Source organism: Chionomys nivalis, chromosome 5, assembly GCF_950005125.1.
Source record: "Chionomys nivalis chromosome 5, mChiNiv1.1, whole genome shotgun sequence".
In the NCBI taxonomy this organism is placed as follows: Eukaryota; Metazoa; Chordata; class Mammalia; order Rodentia; family Cricetidae; genus Chionomys; species Chionomys nivalis.
This window is the reverse complement of record NC_080090.1, coordinates 32,603,146-32,619,803: the sequence shown is the minus strand read 5'-3', so window position 1 is coordinate 32,619,803 and position 16,658 is coordinate 32,603,146. Positions and strand designations below refer to the sequence as shown.

The following is a 16,658-nucleotide window of genomic DNA, read 5'->3' as shown; positions in this document are numbered from 1 at the left end:
TGTCACATTGCACAAGATCATATAATCGCTTTCCATTATCCCTTCATGGAGGCAGCCTCCTGATGACAATCCTACATTGCTTAAGATTCATGTGCCCCCAATGTATTACTCTGCCTGCCTTCAAATTGAATCTCATTTTGTTATTTCCTGCCTGCGTTTCCTACCTCCCTGGAATCATTTTTATTATGCTGTACTCCTCGTCAATTTTTTTAAAAGCATTTCTCAATTTTGTATTTTCTGAAAATTCATTAGGGTGATATGAGCACCCTTTTTAAGACCATTGATAAAACAGCTAAGTGCACTCAAACCTAACATTGACCCTGATGTTTGCACAGGGTCAGCAGCACTCTGACACCCTGCACCACGGAGGACGCCTTAGTCCCAGTTCTCTCTAGGCAGGGTTTTTCACCCAGCAAGTGGCACATGGCACATGGCGCCTCACGCTTTGCCTTGGCTTTTGCCTTCTTACAAGAAGATTCGACTCACACGTTTATCAGCTCTGATGGATTTTCTATGATAAGCCGAGCCTGACTTCACGGTTCTCGGGAGGCGCAAGTGTTTACTCATCATTCCTGCCTATGGATTTGCGTCACATCACACGAGCAACCTTGAGAGCATCCAGGAGCGACTGCCAAACTCCAGCACATGGTTTCCTGACAGGGCCCCTTGTCTATTTCCCCGCCTTTCAAAATCCCTGATCTCTGTCACAGCTTAATAATTTTCCACTGAAAATGTAAAACAGCAGCTCTGTTAGCATAGGGCTTACTCCGCTAAACTGCTACTCCTTTCATGCACACAGGCTCCAGGGTCTGGCCCGACCTAGGGAAAAAGCACAGGCACAGACACAGAACAAAGTTAGGCAAGGGGAGCTGCAGTTAGTGGGGTGTGCTGATTGTTTGTTTGGAGTCGTGACTTCTCACTGCTGTTGCTCCCGTTTTTATTGTGCATGATATTCGTAGTGCATTTAACAAGCACAGGAATCCACCATCCACAGGATGCAGTGTGGGTGTGGGTAGGGAAGGGTGAAAGTTTTGCAGTCTGTCCCTGTATATCAGCTTTCCCCAGCTCTCCCACTCAAAGATGCAAACCAGAGCCCCGTGATATGAATGGTGCCGTGATATCAGACCCGACTGCATCGTGAGACACATAAACACTTTGAGTACTACCTAAGTGCCCTACACCACGGGCATGAGCCTTGGTTGTTGTGCCCCAACAATATCCATGGCTTTCATCTACTCAGCGGCCTGGACTGGGCTTCCTAGCAATGACCCTTTACAGCCAGGAGACTTCCTATTCTCCTCCCTCCAAAAAAACACACAACTCTGTCTTTTCTGTGGGATGGCCACTCACAGGCGCAGAAGTAATTATAGCTAAGGAAGATGGGAAATCCTAGAAAAGAGGAATGCCAGATGGTTGAAAGAGTGTGAATGTCAGTATACCTGACAGGCTTTCTCTCGCTGACAGACTTAGAGAACGGATGTCTAACTGAGGACTTTAGAAACTCCAGAGGGAAAGATTCTCCAGGACAACCCCAGTGACCTTTCTGGTGAGTGGATTAGTAAGGATCACAGATATCTCAAATCTGGCTTTCTTTCCTAAGGCAACTGAGTCTCTAACAGTCTCTAATAGAAAAATGTGATCGGGACGGAAACCCAAACAGAGAAGTTAAATTCATAGTAGAATTGTCAAAAAAGGATGCAGGCAAATGGTTTAAAGTACTGGCCACTGGGACACAGATTAAAACACACATACACACACACACACACACACACACACACAAAGTCACAGACACACTGATAAACAAATGAAAAGAGCACACCGAAGTACGCAGAACCCCATGTGCTGCCAAAAGCAAGTCAACAAAAGTCAAACTCCATACTTGCCAGGAACCAAACTGTGTGTGCACACACATGGAAGGGAGGACTGGATTTTAGTTACAAAAATGAAAGATTGAGGAGTAAACAAAATAAAAATGCTCAGGAGTCATATGTGGGTATTTTTTTTCATAAGGTGCTTAAAAAGTTGGAATAGACAAAGGAATACAGGGCTCCTGGATAAGAACAGCTACATAGCAAAGATGTGCAAAATGTATCTATGATTATGAATTTTCTCTCCAGGAATTTGGGTGCTAGAGGCTTGGTCCCCAGCTAAGGACTTTCAGAGGTATTGGAACCTTGAAGAAATGGAGACATTTTGTAGGTTACTGGGTGGTACCCTCAGAAGGGACTAATGTTTTTGGTTTTTTGTTTTTTTCAGGCCCTGGTTTGTTTCCTTTAAAGCTGACTGTTACATAAAAAAAGCAAACATGGCTTAGACTTTCCCTCTGGTTTCATGTCTCACTATGTAAACACTGCTTCTTGCACATGTGCCCGTCATGATGCCCACTGTCACACTGTGCTGCAGCCAAGCAGATGCAGCCACCCAATCTTGGACGCACAGTCTATAAAGCTGTGAGTTATATAAACCAATTTCCTTTTCAAAACCCCAACCTCAGGCATTTTTCAGAGCAGCATAAAACACACAAAAAATATAATTGCACTTATCAACACAATAACAGTTTTAAAAGTCAACATACCAGTCAAAACACTAAACAATATCCACAAAACTAGGTAAGTTGTTTCTCAAGATTATCTTAAAGAAAAATAAATCACATAAGAATAATGAAATATATAAGAAATCTGAAACACTGACAATTGGGGAACCCATCTTACTCTCTAATAATTGAAATAGTAGGAAACAAAAAATAATTCATCTTTATGTAAAAATGGATCTTAAGGAGATAAAAAATAACGTTTTTAACATTTAAAGTGTAAGAGAAAATTATAAATACTTTTATAAGCGAGCAATTGGAAATACTTTCCAAGATTAAACACCAAAGAGTTCTCTGTATAATTAATCAAGTGTAAATTACAACTGCTGAATAAAAACAACTTCTGAAAAAGGAATACCACAATGGAAAATAATGACAAGTTAGACTACATAAATCACCATAAAATATGAAGGATTTGTGTGGTTTAGTATAGTGCTCGAAGTCTTAGCTACAGGAATAAGACAAGAAATGAGAGGCATACAATTAGGAAAAGAGGAAGCCAAAGTATTCCTATCTGCATATGATTTGATTCTATACATAAGAGTTCATAAACATTTCACCAAAAAAAAAACCGGCTGATAAATACTTTTTAACAAAGTGACAGGATACAAAATTAACACATAAAAATCAGTAGCCTTCATATACATATATATATATGTATCTCTATATATATATACACACATATATGCGTGTTTATATACATATATATATGACAAACATACTAAAAAAGAAGTTAGGAAAACATAACAATTCAATCCACAATAGCCGTAAAAATTAAAACAAAATACATTGGAATTAATCTAACTAAGGAAACAAAGGACATTTGCAGTGAAAACTTGAACATACTAAAGAAATCAAGGAAGATACTGGAAGATGGACAGACCTTCCAATCCATGCACCAACAGAATTAATACTAAGAAAATGGCTGCTCTACTTGTGGAGGCTTAAATGAGAATGACCCCTTAAGCTCATATACTTGAATGTTTAGTCACCAGGTAGTGGAACTCTTCGGGGAAGATTAGGAAGTGTGGTCTTTGGTCTTGGAGAAGGTGTGGCCTGGGAGGAGATGTGTCACTGTAAGTGGGCTTTGAGGTTTCTATAACCCATGTGTGCCAGGCCCAGTGTCTCTCTCTCTGTGCCTACTGCCTGCATATCAGGCTATAAAACTCTTAGTGACTGCTCCAGTGCCGCATCTGTCTGTCCTGCCATGATGATCATGTACTAACCCTCTGAAACTATAAGCCAGCCCTGAGTTAAATGCTTTCTTTTATAAGAATTTTCTTGTTCATGGTGCCTCTTCACAGCCATAGAACAGGAACTAATACAGTACCAAAGCAATCAACAGATTAGATACATTGCAATCTCAATCAAAATACCAGGTCCTTTCTTCAAAGACATAAGAAAAACAATCTCAAAATGTGTGTAGAAACACAAGAAGATCAAGTCAAAGCAATGCTGAACAAAAGGAGGTGTTACCATGCCTGATTTCAAATCACACTACAGAGCCATAGCAACAAAATCAGCCTGGTACTGACACAACAGACACGTAGATCACTGGAAAAGATTAGAAGAGCCAGATACACTCTACATGGTGACAGCTACCTGATCTTTGACAGAAACACCAAAAAATACACTGGGGAAAAGACAGAACCTTCAAAAAATAGTGTTGAAAACCAGGACTGCAACATACAGAAAAATAAAACTACATCCTTACCACCCTGCACTAAACTCACCTCCAAATGGATAAAGAACTTCAATATAAGACCTGATAGCCCAAACTTGTTAGAGAAACAAGTAGGGAACATGCATAGATAAGAATCTTGTGAATAGGACTCTGGCTGTACAGGAATGAAGACCAACAGTTGACAAATGGGACCTCGGGAAACTAAAAAGCTTCTGCCCAACAAAATAGTCAACTATGTTGCGGAATATTTGTACACTGTGTGAAGATTTGTTGCTGTGATTGGTGTAATGAAAGGCTGAACGGCCAGTGGCTAGGCAGGAAAGAATAGGCACAATTTCTGGTTTCCAGGGAGAGAAAGGAAGAGGAGAAGGACTCTATGCATGCTGGGAGTTGCCAGTCAGACACGGAGGAAGCAGGATGGGCAATATGGAGATGAGGTAATGAACCATGTGCCAGAATGTAGATTTAAAAATATGGGTTAATTTGTTATAAGAACTAATTAGAAACAAGCCTAAGCTAAAGCTGAGCATTCATAATTAATAATAAGTTTCCATGTCATTATTTTGGGGATGGCGATCTCAACAACTAAGTGAACAGACAACCCACAGAATGGAAGAAAATCTTTGTAGCTATACAGAAGATTCATGTCTGGACCATACCAAGAACTCAAAGAATTAAACACCAAGAAAACAACACAACTGAAAAGTGGACTGTGGAACTGAATAGAAAGTTCTCAGAGGGGGAAGACAATGGTCAGTAAACACATTCACACGTTCAAGATCCTTAGCCACCAAGAAAACACAGATTAAAACCACATCAAAGGCTCCATTGCAGCCACTCAGAATGGGCCTGGGAGCACAAATAATGAAAACTAGCCCCTTGGACATGGGGGAGGGGATGCTTACATGGTGTTGGTGGATGTCTAAAAGAGCAAAGCGTCTTTGGAAATCGGTATGGAAGTTTCCCAAAAAAAGCAAAAATAGATCTACCATATGACCTGGCTCTACCGCTCCTTTAGGCATATACCTAAAGGTCTTTATATGCTCCTGGGAAGACACTTGTTCGGCCATCTTCATTACGGCCCTATTGACAGTAGCTGGTGAAAGAATCCACCCATATGTCCGCAAACTGACAATGGGTAGTGAAAATGTGGAACCTACACACAATGAAATGTCACTCCATTTAAAAAAGAAAAAGAGAAAAAATATAAAAGACAATGAGCAGAGGGAAAGGGAGCCGAGGAGGAGAAATGGGAGGATCGAAGATGGGAGGAGGAGGAAGGAGAGTGGGGAGAGGAAGGGAAAAGATCCTTATTTCTGGGGAAGTCTTGCAAACTACCTCAGAGTTTTGGAATAAGTTTTCAAATAAACATTGTGGAAGGAGCCTGGCTTCATTCACTTAAAGCAGGTTCACATGAAGTAAATAAACTTACTTAAGTTTGCTTACTTAAAGGCAGGAGGCCTTTTTACATAGGCTAATTGGTAGCATTTGCCACTGCCAAGAGATTTAGCACATGACTCCAGGATATACTGGACACGTGGACATGCACATTGAACACATACACACATGCACAGGCACACGCACACACTCATGATCTCATGTTGTATCACCGAGACACCATCTTTGTGGCTTGCGTCCTCAGCCACTGAAGTTCTTTGGTCTTGTTTTCTTTGCCAAAATACATATTTATATTAGCAGTCATGAATTAATTTGCTTAAGGAGGGAAAGTGCACAGCATTTTTGCAAATACATCATACCACAAACCATAACACCAGGCCCAAAGACAAGTTGCTGCTTCAAAGACCTCCCACATGGTTTAGTTCCCTTTAACATGCCCCTTATTACATGGGGCTACAAAAAAATCCTTCCACAAATTAAAAAAAAGTCCCCTTTCAAAATGCTCACCCAAACAATGTAGCTTAAAGGCTTTAGTATTATATATTGTGTTTGATAAGATTAGCCTCCCTCTCATATTTTAAACAATCAGCTTTTCTCTGTGAATCTCCTGATCCTGAATGGAATTTAATCCAAGTCTGACGCTATCAAAGACACGATTTGAGTGCACAACAGAAAGGCATTGAAATTGCCAGAGGTGTCTTCGTGATTAGAACATTGAACATTGGAGATAAAAATGACAGCCTTCCCACATGGTGTTTGGTAGCCAAGATATTTGGAAAATGCAAACTCACTCCCTATCTGCCTGTAGAAGGGAGGGCCAGCCTGGGGCCTTTACCCTTCCTGACTTTCAAACTTCACAGCTAGCTGAGAGACAAGCCTGGCAGCAGATCAGAAGAATGTGGCTGCTCCATTTACAGGGCTAGAAGTTTACAGCAGGCCCTCCCATCATGCACCTGTTTTAGGGTACCATGTAGCCCTAGCTAAGGCGGTCACAGAGACATAGCCCTGAACAATGGGCTGAGCATTGACAAAAGTTTCTTTCCTAATTAAAGCCTAGTCTAGTTCCTTGGGACGTTTCCCAATTAGGCTCAGCCTTGGCTTGGGGACAGTTGAACAGACAGGGTTACTTACAGTTCAAGGCCACTGTGTCTGTGATGACACACTTGGCAAACAGTGCCCACCTGAGAAAACTCAAGATATCCAAAGACCAGACCTACCTGATCATATCTAAAAGTACCTCATCTTCCAGCCTCTGTGGGAAGGAAGGATAGTGCTTCTGGAAGCTTCTTATATGCTTAGACACTTCCACATGGACCAAAGATCCCACTTACTTTCCAATATCATTATCCTTTGAATCTGAAATGTCCCCATAGGATTAAGTGTTGCAAGCTTGGTCCCCAGCTGCTGCAGGTGCTAACTGAGGAGCTAGTAGACACCGTGGGCAGTAGAACCTAGCTGGAGAAAGTGGGTCCCTGGAGGTGGTCCCTCCAGGCTACCATGCCCAGCCCCACTCTATCATGCCCTTGGCTTTGTGTTCACTGCCTGTGAGCAGCTGTCCTCCACCACCCCATCCCCCCACTGCATGACGATCTGGCCTGCCGCATGGGGTCAAGCGGCTGCATCCTGAACACTGAAACAATAAACCATAATAAATCTTTCCTCCCTTAAATGATTTCTGTCTGGTATTCGGTCACTGCACCAAGAAAAGCAGCAAAGACCATTGCTCCCCGTAACCAACTCAGTGTACGATGTCCCAAGCAGTCACCTCCCCTCATCTTCCTCATTCTCTCCCAGAACCACAAAGTCTCAGAAGTCCAAGCAAGCACAGTTCAGGCTGACCTCTAACAGATACTGACCGCTGTAAGTGAGGTCCAGCTTTCTTTATCTGACAGCACACATAGCCCAATATTTCAGGCAGGATGTGCACGGGGGTAGTCACTCGCTCCTGTGTCCTTACTTCCACATCTACACTGTGCATCAGCCACAGTGTCCAAGGTCCATCTTCATCTGCATGGCTTGACTCACAGACCTGTGGCCACAGAGGCTGCGAGACTTGTACTGTGCTAACAGAGCCAGTGAGCCAACCAGCATTTACATTATGACAAACGCGGGTACCGCCAACCTCCCACACTCTGCACCTCCTCAGGGACTCCGGTGCCACTCTTACCTCTCATTGCTGTCGCCGAGGAGCCGTTGGACCAGGCTGTCCACTTGTTCCTGTATTTGCTGATCTCTTGGACTTTGCAGACATACTGCCCTTGATCTGCCGGCCGGAGGGTCAGGACAGACAGCCTGTAGAGTACGCCACGACGCTCCTCGAGCAGGCGCAGCCTCTGTTGGTTGGCAGTACGGCTGAAGTTCCCATAGTACTGAATAACCCGCAGCTTGGTCATCTTCACCATCAAGGCCTCCTGGGAGCCATCAGGGGCGAAGAACCAGCGCACAGCCAGCAAACTGTCCTTCCGTCTCTTCTGGGAGACGTGGCAGAGGAGAGTGGCATTTTCCCCTTCCAAGTAGTCAACCACAGGTCCTGGGGACACGGTGACATTGAGAGCACCACACAGTTCTGCAAATGAAAAGAGTAAATGGATGAAGATGAATGAAGGCTGCAGCCTGACTTCATGCAGCTGGGCCACTGCCAGGAACAAGGGATATGCTGCATGCTGCTGGCATCTAGGTGCTCTGTCAGGTCAGAGGCAAAGGACTCAGGACTCCTGCACTCATTCCCCAGTCTCTCTACGACCAAAGGGCCAGCAATCCTTTGGGCCTCATGGACACCCACCTTCTTCTCTATGCTGGTTTCATTCATGTGATTTGTCAAACACTGGCCATCCAAATAGACACGCCCTCAAAAAGATGTTTTAATCTGCCCCCAACATTCAGATTACATACATGACTATGGACTTGGAGAATCTCTTGAAAACTTAGCTCACACCCCAACTTCTCTACTAACCTCCCCAAGGCATGTTTTAATCAATGTTGGCAGGGCCGCATGTCACAGTTGTTTAAGGCAGGCCAGATCTGCAACCTTTTATGGCTTGTCCAACCAGGAGACTGCCTGTCTCTCTCCCTACTCACTTTCTTAGTCTCAGTGTGTCCATCTCTAGGCAATAATGGTCAAGCAGAGGGCTATACTATGCTAGTGAACTGGAGAAACTCAGGATTCTCGGTGGCTTCTTTGGACTCAGGATCTATGGACTCAGAACAGAAACATACAAGCTAAAATAAAACATGAAGGAGTCCTTGGAACCAGAGGGATATGGGGTTGTCCCAATAACCCAAAAATGTTTCAGAGTTCCGGGTCCTGTTCCCTACAACCTGCCCTTTGATTTTTTTCAAATCATCTGTGGGTTGAATTGAACTACAGTTCTACTCCTGAGTTGACTGACCTCCATTTGGGTACCCCAATACCTACCAGGGTACCCAGACTACCTGAACCTAAAGAAGCTGAACACTGGTACCTTTTTCATGGACCACTTTTGTATTTGGTAAAGATTTGTCATTCACCATGGGTGATGCAATACAGCCATACCACCCTGAAACTCGTGGGAAGCACCTTCTCACATGCGGTTCTCCTCAGAACCATTCTAAACTACAGCTTTCTGCAGGGTCCCAGGGTAGCACAGGAAATCACACGTCAAGACATAGGTGCTTAAGAGATCTTACCATAGACTGGATAGGAGGTAACCTTCTTGCTAGAAGAATCCCCACCTTAGCACAGGATATCACAGGTCATGACAGGGGTTCTTAAGAGAATGAGCAAATCCATCCATTCATGAGGACAGAGTTCTAACCACTTCCTACAAGTCTCATCTCTTAGTATTTCACAATGGAGATCAAATTCCAAATCGAGTTTCTGAGGGGAAACACCACATTCAACCCACAGTAGCCATGTTCTTGATTATTTTAAACAATATTCGGAAAGTTACATTCTGGGGATCAATCTTCTATCCTTTGGCCTCTTAGAAGCCAGGTGTTACACTCAGGATCCTCCAGAAAAATGTAAGAACTTTAACTCAGTTGTATCTATTGGTTCCTTTTGTCATGCAAGGTAACATTCGCCAGCAGGGTTAGGATGTTACATATTGGGTGCATTATTCAGTGCTCCACACCATGACAGCCTTTGGTGAGGGCTGCTGGGTGCTATGCACCTGTGCGAGGTCTCCAATCCTTCTTTCCAGCAATGAGGTTCAGAGCCAGGCCGGGATAATTGAGAAATGCACATCACCAGGGATCTGAGAAGGTCCACCTTAGGCTTAGGGACCTTGAGCGTCACTTCACATGGCAAGGGGCTCTCTACACTTATTCAGTTAAGTAGAAGCTCTTGGCTATCTGGGAGTGTCCTAGGGCTGCTTCCTTCCTTCCCCAAAGACAGTGCCCTTGCTGTCAGAGGCCAACCACAGTGAACCAGAGCAGTGGCCTACACCTTCCGTGCATCCTGCCCACCTGGCTGGCACCTGGCCATATGGACAACACTTCCTCTTGATGGCTGAGGTGCATCTGAAGTGCAGATAGCCTCATGTGGGAGTTCCCTGGTGAATAAGGAGGCTTCTCAGACCCCTGGCTGACCCCTATTCCATTAGCCCCCGAGAATTGGACAGAAGCGAGAGCACCAAACTGCAGCAGCTGGCTTCCAGAATCCAAGGCCAGCCTGGCCCACCCCCTAAGGCTCCCCACTGGAGCCAGAGGGGCTGGGAAGAGAGGAAATGGAAACAACGTGGGTGGGACGAAAGCAGACTGAACCCCTATGCTCCAGGCTCCCCGTTAGCGCCACATGAGGAGGGGATTATTTACAGTGACTGAAACGAAGAGAATGTGCCAAGTGTTCCAGTCCCCATGGGAGGCCAGATTCCATCCTGGAGGCAAACTTGTAACCCCTCCCCTCCTGTCCGGAAGCAGCGAAGGGCCTGAGTTCAGAGGGCACCCTTTCCTCTCTGGCAGCAAAGGGACTGTGCTGACCTCCTCAGAGGGCACCCTTTTCTCTTAGCATGCCCTTCTGCCTTTCGTTCACCTCATGTTCTCTTACAGATGGTCCTAACATAGCTGTCCCCCATGGGAGTGCAAAGGCATTCATCATGGGCTGAATTGTGAAGAACCCTAGGCTATCCATACATCCAAATACTAACCCCTAGTACTCCCAAATGTGGGTGTATTCAGAGGTACAGACTAAGTCAAATGACATCCTGAGGGTGTGCCCAGAGACAACGGGAACCACTCAGACTGTGGTCATGTAAGAATAGATACGTGGAGAAGACAGAACACACAGGGAGAAGATACTGCTGCAAGCTAAGAAGAGATGCTTTGGGAGAGCCAGCCCCCCCACCCCCACCCCACACCAGCCCCAACACCTTGATCTCAGATTTCACCCTTTGTTAGTCAATGCATGTCTATTGTTAAAGCCACTTGGCCTGGTAGCTGGCAACTGCATACATTCCCATTGATGAAGGCTCACCCTAACCTTTCACCTGCCACCTACCCTGATCCTTGCACTGGCTCAGGAAGGTTTGGAGACATTGAACCTGACATGGCCAAGCGCCTCAGGCTCTGTCAGAAAGTCACAGACTTTCAGAAATGGGGTCCCCTGTCAAAGCCAGGTGCCACGAGCAAGCAGCCCCCAGCACTGGAGCTGGAGGTTTCTTATGCCAAACTCATACACGTGGAAGCTCAGCTTATGTGCAGACCGCGGGAGCACAGGCCCAGCCAGGAAAGGCTGAGCATAGGCAAGCAGAGACTTCTTAAGTCAAGGAACTTCTTTCAATGTGTGGAAGCTTGACAGTTCCTGTCCCACCACGGTCACTGTGTCCCCTGTGGTTCGTCAGAAAGAGGGGGAGCAATAGGAAGAATGATGGTGGATGCGGGGTGACACACAGGTCAGACAGACTGAATGGCAGAGCATGTACAACCTGTGTGCTGAAAAGGTATCCTGAGGAACTGCTGGCCCAGCACGAGGGACCCCCACAGGGTAGGTGTCACTCACCCCTCCTCCTCCAGCTGACACAATGTAGCAGTTAGACAGGGATAACTCTCACTCCCTGACCTAAAAAACTGCCACAATAGCCTGAAGCAGAAGGCAATGTTCACTGCCTGCCGAGAACTAAGGTAAGCTCCCTCCGCACTAATCCTCCTCACTCAGAGTCTCTGCCGCTCCTTTGTCTCCACAGCCTCAGTTGACCTTCTGAGCTAATAGGATAGTGGGTGAGACAGTGTCTCATCAGGATAAAGGATGAGGAATGCAATTACAGTGTCACTGGCCATGGAGGAAACATGCAGGGTTTAAGAAAATCCTGGAACTACACTGATCCTGGCCTTGGGGTTAAAGAAACCTAAGAATATGGCCATGAGCGGAAGTCTATCTTGGAATCAGGGAAGCAGAATTCAACAGCCAAGAATGACCTCCAAGAGAGAGGGTCTTACTGTGCAGAGTTCCCTAGGCAGGAAGAGCTGGATGGAGGCTAGAATTGAAAAGATGGCTATCCTTTTGTGACCTTTGCCCCACTGTTGCCTAGACTGATGCCCCTTCCTGCTCATAGTCCTCTTTACCCCAATCAAAGGCCAGTTCATACAAGAGAAAAGCCACAATGGATGGCATACAGAAATGGGTGACACTGATTCAAGTGGAAGGACAAGATTCCTGCAGCCATGATTCCATTCCTTCGATATGCATGTGTTTTGACACTAGAAATCCCCAGACATCCCTTAAGGGCTGGTCACTGGAAGTCACACGGTCCCAGGCCTTTCCAGTTATCAGAGAAGAAGCAGAGAGCAAAGAAACGATGGGTAGAGAGCCTGGGTTGTGTCCTATGGTGTCCTGGCTCAAAACCTGCCTCTGTTAAAAATGGAGGCTGGGCAGTGGTGGCATATGGCTTTAATACCAGCACTTGGGAGGCAGAGGCAGGCGGATCTCTGTGAGTTCAAGGCCAGCCTTGTCTACAAGAGCTAGTTGCAGGACCAGTTCCAAAGTTACACAGAGAAACTCTGTTTCAAAAAAACCAGAAGAAGAAGGAGAAGAAGGATGAGGAAGAGGAGGAGGAAGAGAGAGGAGGAGGAGGTGGAGGAGGAGGAGAGAGGAGGAGGAGGAGGAGGAGGAGGAGGAGGAGGAGGAGGAGGAGAAGGAGGAGGAGGAGGAGGAGGAGGGATGGTGGGAAAGTGACAGTTTTCATGGCAAGAGTAAGTGAAGCACTGTGGTGAGCTGTAAGTCTGTGTGTCACTTGGGGGGCATGGAAAGTGACCTCACACTGCCCTGGAGCAAGAGAGGCTCCATACATGCAAGAGCCCACTGCCTTTAGCCTTTACTGGTCATTGCTTGGAAGTCTAATATATTTGAAGAACAGCCCCTAAATTTTTGTTTTGTGTGGGATCCCATAAGTTACACTGTAGTTTGTGTTACTGCATGAACCTCAGTCTCCCGAGTCTAAGCACTGTTTTGTGTTTTGGTGAGGCCATGAGAACTAAACTGAACACACGCAGCAATGACATTAAGAAACATCTCCATCTACAGAAGGAAGTAAATTACAGGATACGGCAATGGCGCTTGAGATACTTCGGCCATGTTATGAGAATGAAGAACGGTAGATACCCAAAGATAGCACTGCTTGGAAGACTGCATGGGATAAGGTAAAGAGGAAGCCCCCCTCCCCCAAAAAAAAAGCTGGATAGACAACATAAAGGAAGATTGTGGAACCTCGGGTATGACAGTCACACAAATATCTAGGACTGCCCAGGATAGGAACAACTGGAGAACTGCCCATGCATGCTCAAGCATTGCCAGGGTATAAATGATAATGATGAGGTCATGAGCAGGATGAACACAACTCTCTGGGAGAAAATCCCTGGAGCTCCAGATGGTGCTGAAGCAGCAGCAGCCTTCAGGTGCAGGAACCAAAGGCTTCACCCGGGTTACAGATGCAGCCACAGCTCTGAGCAGGCCAGAAAGGTGGGCATAGCGCCATGTGGGTGCGGCCTGTCTTCCTCTCTGCCTAAAGAAATGCTCCACTCATTTCCAGGAGAGAGGAACTTCTAAGTGACAGCAAAGTGATGTCTGATTCCGGACAGCACATCTCTGAAGAAGTCCGCTGCCTTGCTTGAGTGGTTTGCGGCATTGGGGCTGCACCCAGCAGAGGTGTCTCTAGACCTAACCCACATGGCTCTCACTGTGAGCCAAAAACGTCACCTAAGAATACAGAGGTGGACATCTGCTCAAGTGAACTTCAGGCCCAACACTGTTCTAAGGCAATTAGAAGTATTTTCTTGATTTATCTGCATTGACTGCTAATTCTCATTTACCGCCAAGTCAGGCCCAGAGAAGCTGAGCAGTTTTTTCAAGCTCGCACAGCATATAGCCAGGATGAAACTGAAGCCTGGGAGATCTGACTTCAAATCATAACCACCACTCTCTACCACCGCCCGGATTTAGGGACTTCTTGAACTGACAGTTTTCTTTTCTGTAAGGTGAAGTAGGATGGCGTGACCAACAAACTACCATTGCACCTCCCGCATGAAGGTGGTAGACTGCCCAGGCTAGGAGCATGGGTTTATACTTAAGCCAATGTGCTGGGCTTTCCCTTGCAAAGGGAGGTGAGGAAACCTGGAGGAGACATTTTTTTTTTCTTTTTTTGGTTTTTCGAGACAGGGTTTCTCTGTGGCTTTGGAGCCTGTCCTGGAACTAGCTCTTGTAGACCAGGCTGGTCTCGAACTCCCAAAGATCCGCCTACCTCTGCCTCCCAAGTGCTGGGATTAAAGGCGTGCGCCACCACCGCCAGGCTGGAGGAGACATTTAAAAGAGTGAATGGCCGGCCCAGGATGAGGGTCACAAAAGCAGGCGCTACAGAGTGGCCCTAGGTTCGTCCAGGATTCTGCTTTTCAGGTCTGTGTCTCTGCTCTTTATTTTAAAAATAGGGGAAAACTGCACAACCCTCAGAGGTTGGTAGGCTGGTAAACCGCGCCAGGGATTTGCGAAGTACTTAGATCAATAAACACTTGAGGTTCTTACTTCGAAATTCCATTGTGATTAAATGGGGCGGTGAGCCTCAGGCACTGGTAGTCGCCTGGGAAAGAGGAGCCACTAATGTATCTATGACTATTATTCTAGCCAGCATGATCCTGGGGAACGAAGAGAAAGTTCTTTGGCGACCCTAAGTGGGAACAGTAAAGCTCCATGCAAGCCAGCAGAGGTACTTCCCAGTGCAGTGTGTTTGTGGGAAAGGACCCCGCTGGATGAAGCTTAGAACAAACACCCTCTCTAACCAGGTCTGACCATCTCAGAAGACTCGAATGTAAGTGCTCAGTGCCCATCCGACTGGGACAATCCGGTTTCCTGGCCTCATTTTCGGAGCGTCTCCAAAGATAGTTGAAGGGAAGTTGGTGCTGGCAACAGCCACGGGTCCTGACTGCTATGGAAGACAGGAGCCGCCAACTTAGGGCTCCGATCCGGCTGGCTTCTCCCTGTGCTCCGCGGCCTGTGGCTCAGAAGGGACCGGGAGCTGTCCCGAGAGAGGGTCCCCACCGCGGGACGCCGACAGGACCAGGGAACCGCGGAGACCTGGATCGGAGCTCTTGCGCCGCCTAGATCGCCCAGGAGAAGAGCGCCACCAGGACCCCGCGCAACCCCTGGCCTCCCGTCTCGCTCGAGCCCGGGCCTCCCGCGCAGCCACCCGCCACGCCGCGCTTACCGGGGGCCGGACCCAGCAACACGGCCGCCGCCAGCGCCAGGAGCCGCAGCCGCATCTTCCCGCCGCCGCCCGGCGCTGTGACCCGGGAGAGCGCCTCCGCCCGCCGGGCCCGGCCCGCCCCTCCGCCTCCTGCCACAGCCCTGGCCAGCGCTGCTGGGTCCCTGGGTCCGCGCCGGGCTGGGGGAGCGGCCTCTCCATCAACAAGCTCAGCCAGCCCATGGTGTCCCCTTTCACCACGCCCATGTCTCAGATGAGAAAACTGAGGTGACCCAGGAGATTCAGGGCATACAGAACTGAGGACGTTGTGGTCTCCTGAGGCCTTTTGGTCTCCTTGACCACCCCCCAACACGGTCATTCCTAAGAGGGGTCCAGGCACCTACAGGCTGGATTCATTCACAAACCCTGACCCTGAACCTCACACATTCTCTCCCCAGGAACTCTCATTGAGGCTTATAGCAATTGAGAGAGAAAGTTTTCTATTTCTACCTTGACCTTGCAGAAGGAGCTGGGTGATGAGCCTTTGAAAGTTAAAGGGTTCACACAGAAAAGTTTGAAACTATGGATAAGAATAGCCATTTAGGGCTCTGCTCCCCTGGGCCTGGCTTGGCAGGTGTTAAAGAACTTTGCAGGGGAGAGCCTGGAACGAACCTAATCTTCCACATGCCTCTGGGTCTTCGGACCTCCGTTGCAGGGCAACGATCCTGGACCAACTAGTGGTGTGTACCCAACGCCTCAAGGTGAACATCAGCAATCACTTTGTGTCCGTTATTTGGGGCTTCTTTGTGGGGTTTCAGAAAATAAGAATAGCCAGTAGGCCCTTGTGGGTCCCTGGAAGCGGGGAGAAGGGGGAGGGGGAGGGGGAGGGAGAGGGAGGGTGGGAATGGGAAGAGGACGGAGAGGAGTGGAACAAGAGAAAGCAGAAGCCTCAAATCCTTTCACTCAAAGGCTGTGAGGAAGACTGGGGGAGGCATGGAGAGAAGCAAGAGAGGTATCGTCAGCGGGTACCGGAAGCCAGTGGGTACTGATGCCCGGACAACTCCAGGATGGACCTTCCATTCTTACTGGCCAGGCCAACAGGCTATTCCTTTGGGGCTGCCACCTGGGGGATTACCCGGTGGAGAAGAGCTTCCCAGGGACTGGACTGACCACTCAGCCAGCCAGGATGGAAACAGCCCCTCCCCCTCCGCTACAGAGCCAGGTCTGCGGAAGTGCAGGTGACCTTGACCAGGAGGTAGTTGCAGAGCTGCTGAGTTGGCACCAGGGCAAGAAGTAAAAGACTAGCAGGTCTAGTGACTGCCAGCCCAACTACAGGGGAAGC

At 47.3% G+C, this 16,658-nt stretch overlaps 1 protein-coding gene across 1 annotated transcript in view; it reads right to left on the bottom strand.

Annotated features, from left to right (window-relative positions):
• Nucleotides 1-15,482, bottom strand: part of Vstm4 (V-set and transmembrane domain containing 4) — an 83,199-nt gene extending 67,717 nt beyond the window's left edge. Inside the window, exons 1-2 of the mRNA XM_057770219.1 lie at nucleotides 15,341-15,482; nucleotides 7,840-8,238 (exon numbers count right to left, since the gene is read on the bottom strand). Of these exons, the coding sequence (XP_057626202.1) occupies nucleotides 7,840-8,238; nucleotides 15,341-15,395 (454 nt within the window). The 5' untranslated portion in view covers nucleotides 15,396-15,482. The remainder of the gene's footprint in view (nucleotides 1-7,839; nucleotides 8,239-15,340) is intronic.
• Nucleotides 15,483-16,658: the final 1,176 nt, after the last annotated feature.